Source organism: Toxotes jaculatrix, chromosome 13 (genome assembly GCF_017976425.1).
Source record: "Toxotes jaculatrix isolate fToxJac2 chromosome 13, fToxJac2.pri, whole genome shotgun sequence".
NCBI lineage: Eukaryota > Metazoa > Chordata > Actinopteri > Toxotidae > Toxotes > Toxotes jaculatrix.
The window spans coordinates 17679672-17696240 of NC_054406.1; the positions used below are offsets into that span (position 1 = coordinate 17679672).

At 39.2% G+C, this 16569-nt stretch overlaps 2 protein-coding genes and 1 long non-coding RNA gene across 3 annotated transcripts; all 3 read right to left on the minus strand.

The window, feature by feature from the left end:
• Positions 1-1843, minus strand: LOC121192268. The gene is made up of 2 exons (XR_005895178.1): positions 1749-1843; positions 1-877 (listed from the first exon to the last, which is right to left on the minus strand). It is a non-coding gene; the product is annotated as an uncharacterized LOC121192268 (long non-coding RNA).
• Positions 1844-7195: 5352 nt separating this feature from the next.
• Positions 7196-10795, minus strand: LOC121192248 (putative C-type lectin domain family 20 member A). The gene is made up of 6 exons (XM_041053841.1): positions 10769-10795; positions 10616-10677; positions 10136-10507; positions 9642-9959; positions 9419-9510; positions 7196-7911 (listed from the first exon to the last, which is right to left on the minus strand). The coding sequence occupies exons 2-6, from the start codon at positions 10650-10652 to the stop codon at positions 7825-7827; spliced, it is 906 nt and encodes a 301-aa protein (XP_040909775.1). The 5' UTR covers positions 10653-10677; positions 10769-10795; the 3' UTR covers positions 7196-7824.
• A 3065-nt stretch (positions 10796-13860) lies between these two features.
• Positions 13861-15992, minus strand: LOC121192200 (putative C-type lectin domain family 20 member A). Its single transcript, XM_041053781.1, has 5 exons — positions 15952-15992; positions 15460-15843; positions 15158-15283; positions 14747-14838; positions 13861-13947 (listed from the first exon to the last, which is right to left on the minus strand). Exons 1-5 carry the CDS (start codon positions 15986-15988, stop codon positions 13861-13863), a joined length of 726 nt encoding a protein of 241 aa, XP_040909715.1. The 5' UTR covers positions 15989-15992.
• Positions 15993-16569: the final 577 nt, after the last annotated feature.

The window sequence follows — 16569 nt, forward strand, 5'->3', positions numbered from 1 at the left end:
CTTGTTTATGCTGCCCTTTAATGTTTACAACTGCAGACTGATACATTGCTGTAAATATCTTTATTTAACATTTGGTGACTTAAAACTTCAAATTAATGACTCATAACTGTTCTATACCACACTATTAAATTAGGAGCCATTGGTAAAGACAGGAAGTACAGCTTATAAATCCTCTGTAAGGAAGGCCTCGACACAAAAAGAGTCCAAAACAGTATTCTGTCTGAATTCCAAAATTCCAAAAGTCATAGTTTTGATACAAAGGTGAAAATGCCTGTTTCCACATGAGCATCTCCAGGAGCAAGTACAGTAAATACAAACTCCTCAGATGTTGACAGAGAAAGTTTTGCAACTCATTCACAGTCTTTCTTTAGTCCTCTTATCTCTTACACTGTTTGCTGTGATTGAATCCTGGTTGTGTGTATGCCACATTAGACTTAACAACTATATGAAAAAAACAAACAAACAAGAAGCTTTGATTTTAAAGGCTGATTATAATGACTAAGCACCTCTCAGCAGGGTTTAATCCTGTCCCTAGGCCACAGCATGTCACAATAACTCTAATCTACTGTGATACCATTTAGACTGTGATTTGCCATCATCTTTTAAAAATGGACCATCACCTACTTCTCCCATGTCTTCATCAACACCAAGCACAACACACCTCTGAGTGTTCACTGCTAATACATATGCAAACTAAGCAGTTTTTATTCAAAATGGTGAAATTAAATTAGACAATTTATGCTGTGAAGCAACAGGACAAACTGTAATTAAAGCTCCAGTAATTAAAGCTCTAATTAAAGACTTTGCCATTTGGTTGCTTCCTCCATCTCAGTCTGAACTTCTGAGGGATCCTGCTGTCCTTCATACGTTTCGTCATCTAAAAGACAGAATAAAACTTATTTTTGACACCAGTTTACTGTTATATTGTTGTGTAGTCAATCCTGAATCATTAAGCCAGACTAATGTAAACTGAGAGTCAGAGCATTTTATTTATTATTATATCATTTTAGAGTCAAATATTGTTTTGAGGGAGAAACGTTGGATCTGGAACCACGCTGAAAGTTTTTCAACACATTTACCCTTTAAAGTTAACAGGTGTGGGTTGATACTACTGCATACACAAGTGAGCTTACCGGACCTCTACAGCCTGCTCCTCCTCTCTGCTTGAGGCTAAATTAGCCGCTAACAGAGTAACACACTGTCGGCAGTTGAGTTACATTGTGGGTAATTTAGTTGCCAGGTTTCAAAAAGGAAGAACAATATTTATGATCAATGTCCATGGCTCAAAAGCCCGACCTTTGAGTCCATGCCAAAGTGCTTCAAAATAAGGAGTTCAGCAAACACTATGTCTTTAAAAATCCATATGGATTTGGACCTTGGAGCTGAATTCAGTTCACATCATGCCATCATTCTTACATTACTGTTTAATGGACTGCAGAACAGTCAGTAACTGAATCTTGAAAACACAATGCTAGACCAAAATAAGCACCAAGTTTGATGAACCTTACTTACTGGCTTCTGATCTATGGTCTAATCTTTCTAAAACGGATTGGCCCAAAAACACATGGTTCCCAGATAAAGCGTTCTGACTTCACACGTTCGTCACATTTTAGTTTTCGGGGAGATGTAATGAGAGTTATTGTATGGCTTGCCACGGAATTTGGTACAGACCTTTGTTAGCCAGAGCATGGCTGTAGATTTTTAGTCTTATTTAAATTCATATCAACCAGAGGAAGAATGATACTTACATTGTTCAAAAGAGCTTCTTGCACTAGAGGATCATTCAGGTCCACAGATCCTTCAGACGACACTACAACCTTCAGCACTTTCATCACGGGAACTGCAGAATGAGGATAAAAGTCATGCTTTTAGTGTGTTGTTAATTTTTGAGCTGTAAATCTTTGACAAATTCAAATTTTGCTAATTCACTTCCACATGAAATTTGACTGCTTACCTGAACATATGAAATGTGCTTTTACGTTACAAGGATGATCAGCCCACCCGTCCGGTGAAGCCCATACACAACTTTCCTTTCCACCACTGGGTTCGGTGTTTAGCCAAAAACGTAACAAAGAGTCACTTGCGTCAGACCACGTCCATCCAAGTCTATACAAACCAATCCAGTGATCTGATCCACCAATCATACTCCTGATCTTCTCCTTCTCTTGCTCGTCTCTTATGCTGGTCAAGTCTGTGTATTTGTCCCTGCAGTTACGCTGAGCTGAAACCCAGGTCATAGGCTCTGTAACTTGGATGTGCTCATCGGTGGACTCTGAAATTATACATCATAATCAAAAGAGGGAGCGTAAATATAACATGATCATTCAGTGTTAGACAGGGATAACTGAAGGTGAAAAATTGATGGAATTGAATTACATTTTTATCAAATGAATACATTTATAACAATATATAATACTGTGAAGAAGTGCACACTCACCATCATAACACACAGAACTGTAATTACTATTACAGTTGACATCAATTAGAACGCCTGTTCCCATCATTACCACACACTGCTCCACACCTCCGTAGTTGTCCGTTTGTAAATCAAACCAATCTCCAACTTCAGTGTTGCCATCTCTGTAGAGATATGTATCATTCAATGACCACTTCCAGCCGTTAATGTCATCATAAAGTCCTATCCACAAGATTTCGCTTATGCTATTAAATGTTGTTTTCACTCTGTCCCAGTCCTCTGCCGTCTCTATGGTTGCCAGGTCAGCAAAATGCTCCCGACAGTAACTCTGAGCTTCAGTCCAGTTTTTCCACTGATACACCCGGTGGTATTCCCTGGTGGTGCCCAATGAAAGTGTTGACTGTGCTAAAAAGACAGGAATTCAGTGACTGTTTGCAAACGTTTTAAAATCATATCTCACTTTACTGTGTGAACAAAAATCCATTAAATAGGATTGGATGATTATGCACTAACCCAGAAGCAGCAAAATGAGCAACGCTGTGGTTTCCATTCCTTTTTTGTTACGTTGTATAAGCCTGTAATACAGATCAATAGATCAAACAATCAATAAACCAGGTACTAAGTTAGATTTCATGTTACCAGCACTTACTGTTCTGTCTTCTCTGATGTTGTGTCTGTGTTGGTTACACCAATATAAGTATTTCTAAATGATACAGCCCAAAGATATTATGCAAATATGTGCAAAACATTGTGAAGCTAGGATATTTTCTGGGAAAGCTGTAGGGGTGGAAGAACAGGGAGAACGCCAAAGGCTTTAGATACTATTTCCTTTAGCTCTTCACAGTGATGTAGTATTAGTAAAAGTTTACTTTAAGTCCACCTGTTCAGCATTCACAAGAAGCATATCAACATTTTATTAATAGTTAGACCCATTATAATGTAGTTGTAAGCTGATATAAGGACATGTTTGGTCTGGGTTTGCATGTTCTCCCTGTGCCTGCGTGGGTTTTCTCCCAGTACTCCGGCTTCTTCCCACAATCCCAAAAACATGTGCATTAGGTTAATTGGCTACTCAACATTGCCCGTAGGTGTGAGTGTGTGCGTGTGTGGTTGTCTGTCTTTGTGTGTCATCCCTGCGATTGACTGGCGACGAGTCCAGGGCGTACCCCACTTCTTGCCCATGGTCACCAGGGATAGGCTCCAGCTCCCCTGCGACCCTGACGGATCAAGGAGTATAGAAACAAAATGGATGGAAGTTCAGACTACAACATTTAGCTACAACAATAACAGGATAGTGAAAAGTGTTCACAGGGTTATTCTATTACTTGTAGCACAAAAGCACAGTGCCCAAATCATGGAAACTCTCAACTGTTAATCCTGTGCTCAAAAACCATAAGAAAGTATTGTGAATGACTTTCAACCATCGTTTCTGACCTTCTAGCGAGTCGTCTAACTTCCTCTGTGGCCAGACACTTGAACCCACTTCAGCTTGTTTCCAAAATTTACAGAGGCACAAACAGTGCACTTCAGTATGTTTCATCCCAGAGGTAAATTTTACTGCTCAAAGCTTGCTCTTCAACAGCCCGTTAGACAAATTTGTGATACTCATTTGAGTCTCATTTTAGTTTCTGTTTTGTCTGAAATGTTTCTGATATTTCTCTCCTAAAATTCACAAGGAGAAATAGGTGAGACAGATCAGTAAGCAACATGGGTCATTCTTGAGAGTTAAGGGACATACTTTGCAAAACTTTTTAATGGCTCCTTTTTTTCCTCATTCAGAAAAGAAAATGAGCAAAACTAGAGTTACTATGGAGCAGTATGTGAGTCTACACATGCAAACACGCACATGCACATACACGTACATACACATACACAGTATATGGAAAAAAAACTGTACAGCTGGAAAACATAGGCCCTTTATTAAAATAGCAACATGCAGCATTGCTTCATAAAGCATTAATTTTGAACATTTTTGCTACAATCTGTGACCACTTAGAAGGCTCATTAGCTCAAGTGCTAGAGCTCTACTGCAGACATGATGAACCAGCAGATCACTCCTAAACCCACTCCCACTACTCAAAGTATATGGCCCTGACCACGTGTTGGAATGTTAACACACTCACAGACTGGTAAACTGAGAGATTTCACATGGCTCACTTTAAAGAAATTAGCTGAACAATAAATGTGTCTCATCCCAGTAAGACTGTGTTTTTAGAACAGTGCAACAGCTACGCTTAAATAAGGCACTGGGTTCATGTTGATGTTGCATGTCGCCCCCCCATCTTTTTTTTTTTTTTTTTACATACGCAACAGTTAGAAACGAAGCCTTAAACTGGAAACTCAACAGTAAAGTAACCAGAATAGTCACTCTGCCAGGACAAGAGAAACAGCTTCAGGCTTCCGACAAACTGTTTTTGGTTTACTTTATGTTTTTATGTTTCATGCTTTGTTTTAGGTGTCTGTATTTTTTATTTGTGTGCTGCATCTCAGTGGTGTCTTGTCGCCATATTTGCTTTGTGTGTTTTTATATGGTCCATTATTTTTGTAGGTCAGGACGAACAACATTTGTTGTTGCTTTCAACACCCAGAAAAGCTGAGACAGAACTGATTTAAATAAGATTTGCACGTGACGGAGATGAACATGCAAATGATGGCTCATCATCTTCCCTGTTTCAAAGACTATTTGACCTTGATGAATTTCAAGTCACTGTGACCTTTTTCAGTATTTAATCAAGATCACAATCTTTCCCTCACCTTAGCCAAGTGCTTTGAGTGCCTAAACATACCCATAAAAATGTTAATCCTGCTTTAACTACAAGTTTATCTTGTGGGGAAAACAATGTATGTAAAACATCAAGATATATGAATGTTTTACAGGTGCGTTAATGTTTTAACAGATTTTACAACTCAACAGCAACACAACTAGCCACACAGGTGATGCATGTATTTTAGTTGCATATTTCTCTGCATATGTGTAAGTGTAATTGTTAAATTGGTGTAAGGGAGGGAGAGCAGGAAATGGCTGGGTGAACTGGTCCCAGACTGAGCAACATCTGGCGTCCCAGACAGGAGCATTGCTACACATCAGGCACCCCAGCATGTAGTCAACATGTTTAGTGATGCTGATCACTTTAAATAGTCACATTTAGATGCCAGACTTGGACAAGGCTCCACTACTCGAGCACAGCATGGTTCTTTACATCTAATGAAATCATCTTGATTGGTTAAGAATGGACTTGACTTGCCAGCAGGAATCTGTCTGCCCCTAAAAGCAATATCTTATGCATGAAGGCTGTTATTGTATATTACCATTCATTTTACAGTTGTATATTCAGGTTTAAACATACCTTGAGAAGTACCTCCATTTAAAGTTATTCTCTGTATTCACTTTTACTCTGTTAATCCATAAGTCTGTTATGCAGTTGTAAGATTGTATTGTCTAGTCACAGGAATGAATGGGCACATTGGGCAAGTGGGCCCAGCTGTGTGCCTGAATGGAAGGTCATGAAAGCAGCTCCATGAATCACCTCAGCAGGGTGAGCCTGCCACAGATCCTCATGATTTATCCCCAGCAGGAGAGACCAGTCATGAGAGGAGGTCAGAGGCAAATAGTATGCAGTCAAGTCCACACATACAATGTATTTACCTGCACCAGCCTGTTCTGGAAGCTCACCTGAACATGGAGCCAAGTGCCCTCAGGTATGCCTAAATGCACACATGCACAAACATACACACAAACAGAAGTACTGCTCTTATCCTCAAGGTCATTAGAATCACTTATCCACTTGTTTGCTTATATTCAAGAGAAACTGCCACTAAAAGACTGATAAGCAACCATATCCAATCTTTAGGGGTGTTAGATGGTGCTAGTTGATTTAAATGGGTATTAAGCAGTTACAGAGGACAAAATGGGGGTGAGGTGACTCCGAGCTGAGAACTGGGGAAAAAAATAAAAGCACCAAAGATCGATGCTTGCAGTGGCCTCTGTAACATAATACCTTTATTTTTCTTGTCAGTATCTTTGTACATGCTTTAGCATGCTTGGTCCGCTATGCCCAGTAGGCCTCAAGGCAACCACAGTCAGCCCGAAGTGCTGCAAAATGCGGAAGTGCACAAGCAAACTAGTCTGTTATCCTGCCTGAAGACTGTCAATTGGTCAGCAAAGTGGATTATATCATTTAAGGCTTCTCATTGCACTTTCAAGGACTGCTATATGTCTGTGTTTACAGAGACTTAGAAAAATGAAAAAAGCACAGATGCCATGATCCAGCTAGATAGTCTAACAGTCCACAGGGCAAACAGAGAGTCCTCATTGACTTCAGCTCAGCTTTTAATTCTATCCCATACCTCAGTACCTCAACTAGGGATGCACCGAATATTCGGCCACCAAAAATTTTTGGCCGAAAATGGCCCAGAAGCGCATTTTCGGTTTTTGGCTGAAAAACTTTTATCACCGAAACAACACGGCCGAAACAGGATGTTGTGATGGCGCAAGAAATGAATAAATAAAAATAAACGAAAACTCTGTAACTGCTGAATGTGTAAGTAAGCAACTGTTAGCTAACATGTTCTCCACATCAACTTAAAAGGTGACATAAATTTTGTGTCCTTTTCTTGTTTATGCTGCCTTTTAATGTTTACAACTGCAGACTGATACATTGCTGTAAATATCTTTATTTAACATTTGGTGACTTAAAACTTCAAATTAATGACTCATAACTGTTCTATACCACACTATAAAATTAGCCATTGGTAAAGACATTAAGTACAGCTTATAAATCCTCTGTAAGGAAGGTCTCGAGACAAAAAGAGTCCAAAACAGTATTCTGTCTGAATTTCAAAATTGCAAAAGTCATAGATTTGATACAAAGGTACAAAGGTGAAAATGCCTGTTTCCACATGAGTGTTTCCAGGAGCAAGTACAGTAAATACAAACTCCTCAGATGTTGACAGAGAAAGTTTTGCAACTCATTCACAGTCTTTCTTTAGTCCTCTTATCTCATACACTGTTTGCTGTGATTGAATCCTGGTTGTGTGCATGCCACATTAGACTTAACAACTATAAGAAAAGAAAAACCAAACAAGAAGCTTTGATTTTAAAGGCTGATTATAATGACTAACCACCTCTCAGCAGGGTTTAAACCTGTCCCTTGGCCACAGTGTGTCACAATAACTCTAATCTACTGTGATACCATTTAGACTGTGATTTGCCATCATCTTTTAAAAATGGACCATCACCTACTTCTCCCATGTCTTCATCAACACCAAGCACAACACACCTCTGAGTGTTCACTGCTAATACATATGCAAACTAAGCAGTTTTTATTCAAAATGGTGAAATTAAATTAGACAATTTATGCTGTGAAGCAACAGGACAAACTGTAATTAAAGCTCCAGTAATCAAAACTCTAATTAAAGACTTTGCCATTTGGTTGCTTCCTCCATCTCAGTCTGAACTTCTGAGGGATCCTGCTGTCCTTCATACGTTTCGTCATCTAAAAGACAGAATAAAACTTATTTTTGACACTAGTTTACTGTAATATTGTTGTGTAGTCAATCCTGAATCATTAAGCCAGACTAATGTAAACTGAGAGTCAGAGCATTTTATTTATTATTATATCATTTTAGAGACATATATTGTTTTGAGGGAAAACTTTGGATCTGGAACCACGCTGAAAGTTTTTCAACACATTTACCCTTTAAAGTTTACAGGTGTGGGTGAATACTACTGCATACACAAGTGAGCTTACCGGACCTCTACAGCCTGCTCCTCCTCTCTGCTTGAGGCTGACAGCTTGAGGCTAAACTAGCCGCTAACAGAGTAACACACCAGAATGTAAAACTGAACTGTTGGCAGTTGAGTTGCATTGTGGGTAATTTAGTTGCCAGGTTTCAAAAAGGAAGAACAATGTTTACTATAAATGTCCGTGGCTCAAAGCCCAACCTTCGAGTCCATATCAAAGTGCTTCAAAATAAGGAGCTCAGCAAACATTATGTCTTTAAAAATCCATATGGATTTGGACTTTTTAGCTGAATTCATTTCACATCATGTCATCATTCTTACATTACTGTTTAATGGACTGCAGAAGTTTGATGAACCTTAATGTCAGAGGTGTCCAAAGTGTTCCACAAAGGGCCGTGTGGCTGCAGGTTTTTGTTCTAACCAAGCAGCAGCACACCAGACTTGACTCACTCAATCAACTGATCTCAGTCTTTAGACAGTTGATTGGTCAAACTGTGTGCTCTTCATTGGTTGGAACTTTCTTAGAAAATTGAATCGAGGGCAACTGGACATATGTTTGTCTGGGAAGACGTTTCGCCTCTTATCCAAGGGGCTTCATCAGTTCGTACGTATCGGTCTATCTAGTCCGCACTAGTCTGACCAAGAAAGTGGAGTAAGACCCAGGTATTTAACCTGTTGTAGGTGGGACCACCAAAGTACCTGTGAAAGTACTGGTTTCACCTGACCATTGTTATGGTCCCCAGTGAACGACAGTCGTCAGGCTCATGTGACCTAGTTTGTGTCTCATGTGAATGACAGTCGTTAGGGTCAGGTGAGTCCCTGGTGGATGACGCTCGTTGAGAGTCGTCTGAACTATGACCTGGATGAATGAGAACATTCACAGACACATTGGTTGGAACAAAAACCTGCAGCCACACGGCCCTTTGTGGAACACTTTGGACACCACTGGTTTAATGGATTGCATAAAAGTCAGCTGAATCTTGAAAACATAAGGCTAGACCAAAATAAGCACCAAGTTTGATGAACCTTACTTACTGGCTTCTGATCTATGATCTAATATTTCTAAGACGGATTGGCCAGAAAATACTGATGGTTCCCAGATAAAGTGTTCTGACACATTTTAGTTTTCGGGGAGATGCAATGACAGTTATTGTATGGCTTGCCATGGAATTTGGTACAGACCTTTGTTAGCCAGAGCATGGCTGTAGATTTTTAGTCTTGTTTAAATTCATATCACCCAGAGGAAGAATGATACTTACATAGTTCAAAACAGCTTCTTGCACTAGAGGATCATTCAGGTCCACAGATCCTTCAGACGACACTACAACCTTCAGCACTTTCATCACGGGAACTGCAGAATGAGGATAAAAGTCATGTGCTTTTAGTGTGTGTTTTAGTGCTTTGAGCTGTAAATCTTTGAGAAATTAGATCATTTGAAATTAGAATTTTGCAAATTCACTGACATGAAATTTGACTGCTTACCTGAACATATGAATGGATATTTTACATCACAAGGATGATCAGCCCACCCTTCCGGTGAAGCCCATACACAACTTTCCTGTCCACCACTGGGTTCAGTATTTAGCCAAAAATGTAACGAAGAGTCACTCGGGTCAGACCACGTCCATCCAAGTCTATGCAAACCAATCCAGTAACTGTACCCACTAATCATACTCCTGATCTTCTCTTTCTCTTGCTCGTCTCTTATGCTGGTCAAGTCTGTGTATTTGTCCCTGCAGTTTTGCTGAGCTGAAACCCAGGTCATAGGCTCTATAACTGGGATGTGCTCATTGGTGGACTCTGAAATTATACAGCATAATCAAAAGAGGGAGCGTAAATATAACATGGTCATTCAGTGTTAGACAGGGATAAGTGTAAAGTGTAAAATGATAATTAGCTGATGCAATTAAATTAAAATTTTATCAAATGAATACATTCATAACAATATATAATACTGTGAAGAAGTGCACACTCACCATCATAACACATTGACCTTCTAAGATAACTACAGCTGACATCATTTAGAGCTCCTGTGTCTTGCATTTCCACACACCACTCCAAACCTTGGTAGTTATCAACCTGTGAACCTAACCAATCTCCAACTTCTCTGTCGAGATATGTATCGTTCAATGACCACTTCCAATCCTTAACATCATTATAAAGTCCTATCCATGCACGTTGGCCACTGCTATTAAATATTGTTTTCACTCTGTCCCACTCCTCTGCCGTCTCTATGGTTGCCAGGTCAACAAAATGCTCCCGACAGTAACTCTGAGCTTCAGTCCAGTTTTTCAACAGCTGCACCAGGTGGTATTCCCTGGTGGTGCCCAGTGAAAGTGTCGATTGTGCTAAAATGACAAGAATTCATTGGCTGTTTGCAAAAGTTTTAAAATCATATCTCACTTTACTGTGTGAACAATAATCCATTAAATAGGATTGGATGATTATGCACTAACCCAGAAGCAGCAAGATCACCACTCCTGTCGTTTCCATTCCTTTTTCGTTACGTTGTATAAGCCTGTAATACAGAAAAATAGATCAAACAATCAGTAAACCCTTAAATGCAGGTATGTATGTATAAGTTAGATTTTATTGTTACCAGCACTTACTGTTCTGTCTTCTCTGATGTTGTGTCTGTGTAGGTCACAACAATATAAGTTATTCTAAATGTTACAGCCCATAGATTTTATGCAAATATGTGCAAAACACTGTGTTACAATCCGAGAAGCTAGGATATTTTCTGGGAAAGGTACATATATGGTGTGGTATTAGTAACATTCAGCATACACATGAAGCATATCAGCATTTTATTAATAGTTCATGACCCTTTATAATGTAGTTGTAAGTTGATATAAGGACATGTTTGGTCTGGGTTTGCATGTTCTCCCTATGCCTGTGTGGGTTTTCTCCCAGTACTCCGGCTTCCTCCCACAATCCCTAAAACATGCACATTAGGTTAACTGGCTACTCTATATTGCCCGTAGGTGTGAGTGTGTGGTTGTTTGTCTTTGTGTGTCAGCCCTGTGACTGACTGGTTACCAGTCCAGGGCGTACCCCACCTCTTGCCCATAGTCATCTGGGATAGGCTCCAGCTCCCCTGCGACCCTTACGGATAAAGGAGTATAGGAAAAAAAATGGATGGAAGTTCAGACTACAACATTTAACTTCAACAATAACAGGATAGTGAAAAGTGTTCACAGGGTTATTCTATTACTTGTAGAACAAAAGCGCAGTGCCCAAATCATGGAAACTCTCAACTGTTAATATTGTGCCCAAAAACCCATAAGAAAGTATTGTGAATGACTTTCAACCATCGTTTCTGACCTTCTAGCGAGTCATCTAACTTCCTCTGTGGCCAAACACTTGAGCCCACTTCAGCTCGTTTCCAAAATTCACAGAGGCACAAACAGTGCACTTCAGTATGTTTCATGTCATTATTAAATATCTTATGCAACCTAAAGGATGTGTTTGAACTTTGCTGGTTGATTTTTGTTCAGTTTCCAACTCAATGAAAATATGAAGACTCGTTGATCTTGGAGTTAATGGGGGGTTTATTTACACTCAGCCACAGAGTCTGTGTCCGTGGAACAATGTCTGACCTGCTCACTGTAGGAATTTACAGTGTAAGGCAGTTGTATGAATCACCTAGAAGTAACAGACTGTTCTTGGTTTATTTTACGTTTTTATGTTTCATGCTTTGTTTTGGGTGTTTGCAATTTTTTTATTTGTGTACTGTAGTGTACTCTCCACATTTTCATCTCAGCAGTATCTTGTTGCCATATTTGCTCTGTATGTTTTTATATGGTACATTATTTTTGGTCTATACGAACAACATTTGTAAATCACAGTGGCTTTCAACACCTAGAAAAGCTGAGACAGAGAACTTATTTAAATATGATTTGCATGGGACGGAGGTGAACATGCAAATGATGGCTCATCATTTTCATCATATTTGACCTTGAAGTATTTTGCCATTGATTTCATTACATGACATATTTAAAGAGAGATCAATCTTGAGTTTCAAGTCACTCACTTTTTTCAGTATTTAACCAAGATCACAATCTTTCCCTCATCCTGCTTTAACTGCTATGAATATATCTTGTGGGGAAAACAAAGACAATGTTTTAACAGATTTTCATTAACTTTTCCTCTATATGTTGATAGAAAAACATCATTTGACTGTTATGTTGACATCTTAATGAAATAACGTATTTACTGCTGCAAATTAGTAATATGTATGGAGAATGGACCAGCTGCTACCTGTATCCTTCCATTTTTTTTTCTTCCACTTTCCTCAACCACTGCTGTAAACTATCTAACAAAGTAAGAAATTAATAAGACTTAATAAGAACAACTTTCGGGTTTCCAGGTTATGGAAAATCCTCTTCCAGCATGACACATTTTTTTTTTTTTTTATCTTGTCAGCTGGCTCATAGGCTAATGAGGAACACCTCTCTAACGGACCGTTCCACGACTCACTTTCTGGAATATGGCTACAGGACATGTAGGCCAAATTTTTATGATCAAATTATGAAAGTGGGTATTATAGATTTTAAAATGACAATGTGAAAACAAGGTGATAACGTGAAAGGCACAGGTCCCAATAATGAACTTGAATCTGCAGCTCTCCTCGGCTTTACAGAGCTGTTTAGTGAGTTTCAGTTCACTGTTTATCTGTCCTGCTGCAACTTTCCTGTGTTGGTTCACTCCCACTGCTTTCAGTGTATTGTTGTTGGTGCAGCAGACAAGCTCTAAAAACCTATAGTACAGTACCTGCTCAGCACCAAACAGTTAGCTAGTTGCTGTAGCTAGGTAGTGGAGCATTTAACAATGAAAGAGCCAGATATTTCTCTCAGGAGTTGGTAGAGGCCAAAAACAGAGGTAAAATAGAATTAATATCAGACTTACATTTGCCAGGTGGACACAAATATGACTCCAAATGAATGATAAATAGGGTGAATCTTCAGCAGTTGCTAACATGTTCTCCACATGTACCTAAAAGGTGACATTATTTTTGTGTTGTTTTCTTGTTTATGCTGCCCTTTAACATTTACACCTGCAGACTGATACATTGCTGTAAATGTCTTTATTGAACATTTGGTGACACAAAACTTCAAATTAATGACTCATAACTGTTCTATACCACACTATTAAATTAGAAGCCATTGGTAAAAACAGGAAGTACAGCTTATAAACAGTGCCCTGTGGCAAGCCTTATTGGGGATTATAGGTTTCAAGGCGGAATATTAGCCAGAATGGATGACAAGTGGGAAAAACCCCAAATCCTCATTTTCACAAATCGGAGGGTGAGTTTGCGGCGGTGCTCCGCCCACATCGTGTAACGTAGAGAAAAGCTTTTGATAACTGTTGGACAATAGTGTCTTAAGAGCAACATGACAAGATTTCAGCTCCATGGGATGATTTCCCTGGGAATCATCAAAGTTGTTTGGCCACGCCCGGTCGCACAGACAGTGTCAAACAAGAATTTTCATCTGGGGTCAATTTTGGGCAAAGTTTGGTGCGTTTTTGAGCACGTCCACTGGGTCAAATTAGCCGACAAAGCGGCGGGAGAAAAATAAAAGAGGAGGAGGAAAATAATAATAATAATAGTGATAATAATAATAATAAGTCCTTCAGATACAATAGGGCTTTGCATGAACTTCGTGCCCGGGCCCTAATTAAAGCACCAGTAATTAAAGCTCTAATTAAAGACTTTGCCATTTGGTTGCTTCCTCCAACTCAGTCTGAACTTCTGAGGGATCCTGCTGTCCTTCATACGTTTCGTCATCTAAAAGACAGAATACAACTTATTTTTGACACCAGTTTACTGTGATATTGTTGTGTAGTCAATCCTGAATCATTAAGCCAGATTAATATAAACTGATAGTCAGAGCATGTTATTTATTATTATATCATTTTAGAGTCAAATATTGTTTTGAGGGAGAAACTTTGGATCTGGAACCACGCTGAAAGTTTTTCAACACATTTACCCTTTAAAGTTTACAGGTGTGGGTTAATACTACTGCAAACACAAGTGAGCTTACCAGACCTCTACAGCCTGCTCCTCCTCTCTGCTTGAGGCTAAATTAGCCACTAATAGAGTAACACACTGTTGGCAGTTGAGTTGCATTGTGGGTAATGTAGTTACCAGGTTTGAAAAAGGAAGAACAATGTTTGTGATAAATGTCCGTGGCTCAAAGCCCAACCTTTGAGTTCATGCCAAAATGCTTAAAAATAAGGAGTTCAGCAAACACAATGTCTTTAAAAACCTTGGAGCTGAATTCAGTTCACACTGTGCCATCATTCTTACATTACTGTTTAATGGACTGCAGAACAGTCAGTAGCTGAATCTTGAAAACACAAGGCTCGACCAAAATAAGCACCAAGTTTGATGAACCTTACTTACTGGCTTCTGATCTATGATCTAACGCTTATAATACGGATTGGCAGGAAAACACAGATGGTTCACAGATAAAGTGTTCTGACTTTGTCACATTTTAGTTTTCGGGGAGATGTTAGCCAGAGCATGGCTGTAGATTTTTAGTCTTGTTTAAATTCATATCACCCAGAGGAAGATTGAGACTTACATGGTTCAAAAGGGCTTCTTGCACTAGAGGATCATTCAGGTCCACAGATCCTTCAGACGACACTACAACCTTCAGCACTTTCATCATGGGAACTGCAGAATGAGGATAAAAGTCATGCTTTTAGTGTGTTGTTAACTTTTGAGCTGTAAATCTTTGAGAAATTATATCATTTGAAATTAGAATTTTGCAAATTCACTGACATGAAATTTGACTGCTTACCTGAACATATGAATGGATATTTTACGTCACAAAGATGATCAGCCCACCCTTCTGGTGAAGCCCATACACAACTTTCCTGTCCACCACTGGGTTCGGTGTTTAGCCAAAAATGTAACGAAGAGTTACTTGCGTCAGACCACGTCCATCCAAGTCTATACAAACCAATCCAGTGATCTGATCCACCAATCATACTCCTGATCTTCTCCCTCTCTTGCTCGTCTCTTATGCTGGTCAAGTCTGTGTATTTGTCCCTGCAGTTTTGCTGAGCTGAAACCCAGGTCATAGGCTCTGTAACTGGGATGTGCTCATTGGTGGACTCTGAAATTATACAGCATAATCAAAAGAGGGAGTGTAAATATAACATGGTCATTCAGTGTTAGAAAGGGATAACTGTAAAGTGTAAAATGATAATTAACTGATGCAATTAAATTAAAATTTTATCAAATGAATACATTCATAACAATATATAATACTGTGAAGAAGTGCACACTCACCATTATAACACATTGACCTTCTAAGATAATTACAGCCCAAATCATTTAGAGCTCCTGTTCCATGCATTTCCATACACCACTCCAAACCTTGGTAGTTGTCAAAATCTGAACCAAACCAATCTCGAACTTCAGTGTTGCCATCTCTGTAGAGATATGTATCATTCAATGACCACTTCCAATCCTTAACGTCATTATAAAGTCCTATCCATGCACGTTGGCCACTGCTATCAAATATTGTTTTCACTCTGTCCCAGTCCTCTGCCGTCTCTATGGTTGCCAGGTCAACAAAATGCTCCCGACAGTAACTCTGAGCTTCAGTCCAGTTTTTCAACAGCTGCACCAGGTGGTATTCCCTGGTGGTGCCCAGTGAAAGTGTCGATTGTGCTAAAATGACAAGAATTCATTGGCAGTTTGCAAAAGTTTTAAAATCATATCTCACTTTACTGTGTGAACAATAATCCATTAAATAGGATTGGATGATTATGCACTAACCCAGAAGCAGCAAGATCACCACTCCTGTCGTTTCCATTCCTTTTTTGTTATGTTGTATGAGCCTGTAATACAGATCAATAGATCAAACAATCAGTAAACCCTTAAATGCAGGTATGTATGTATAAGTTAGATTTCATGTTACCAGCACTTACTATTCTGTCTTCTCTGATGTTGTGTCTGTGTAGGTCACAACAATATAAGTTATTCTAAATGTTACAGCCCATAGATTTTATGCAAATATGTGCAAAACATTGTGTTGCATTCTGAGAAGCTAGGATATTTTCTGGGAAAGTTGTAGGGGTGGAAGAACAGGGAGAACGCCAAAGGCTTTAGATATTATTTCCTTTAGCGCTTCACAGGTACATATATGGTGTAGTATTAATAACAATTTACTTTAAGTCCACCTGTTCAGCATTCACAAGAAGCATATCAACATTTTATTAATAGTTCATGACCCATTATAATGTAGTTGTAAGTTGATATAAGGACATGTTTGGTCTGGGTTTGCATGTTCTCCCTGTGCCTGCGTGGGTTTTCTCCCGGTACTCCGGCTTCCTCCCACAATTCCAAAAACGTACACATTAGGTTAATTGGCTACTCTACATTGCCCGTAGGTGT

What these genes read in the sequence shown, in the direction of transcription:
- LOC121192248 (XM_041053841.1), bottom strand. Translation starts at nt 10,652, where the DNA reads ATGGAAACGACAGGAGTGGTGATCTTGCTGCTTCTGG. An exon ending in GGTGATCTTGCTGCTTCTGG is followed by an intron (nt 10,508 to 10,615) that starts GTTAGTGCATAA and finishes TTGTCATTTTAG; the next exon opens with CACAATCGACACTTTCACTG. An exon ending in AAGAAGCTGTTTTGAACTAT is followed by an intron (nt 7,912 to 9,418) that starts GTAAGTATCATT and finishes TCTGTCTTTTAG; the next exon opens with ATGACGAAACGTATGAAGGA.
- LOC121192200 (XM_041053781.1), bottom strand. Translation starts at nt 15,988, where the DNA reads ATGGAAACGACAGGAGTGGTGATCTTGCTGCTTCTGG. An exon ending in AAGGTCAATGTGTTATAATG is followed by an intron (nt 15,284 to 15,459) that starts GTGAGTGTGCAC and finishes GTATAATTTCAG; the next exon opens with AGTCCACCAATGAGCACATC. An exon ending in AGAGAGGGAGAAGATCAGGA is followed by an intron (nt 14,839 to 15,157) that starts GTATGATTGGTG and finishes CTCATTCTGCAG; the next exon opens with TTCCCATGATGAAAGTGCTG.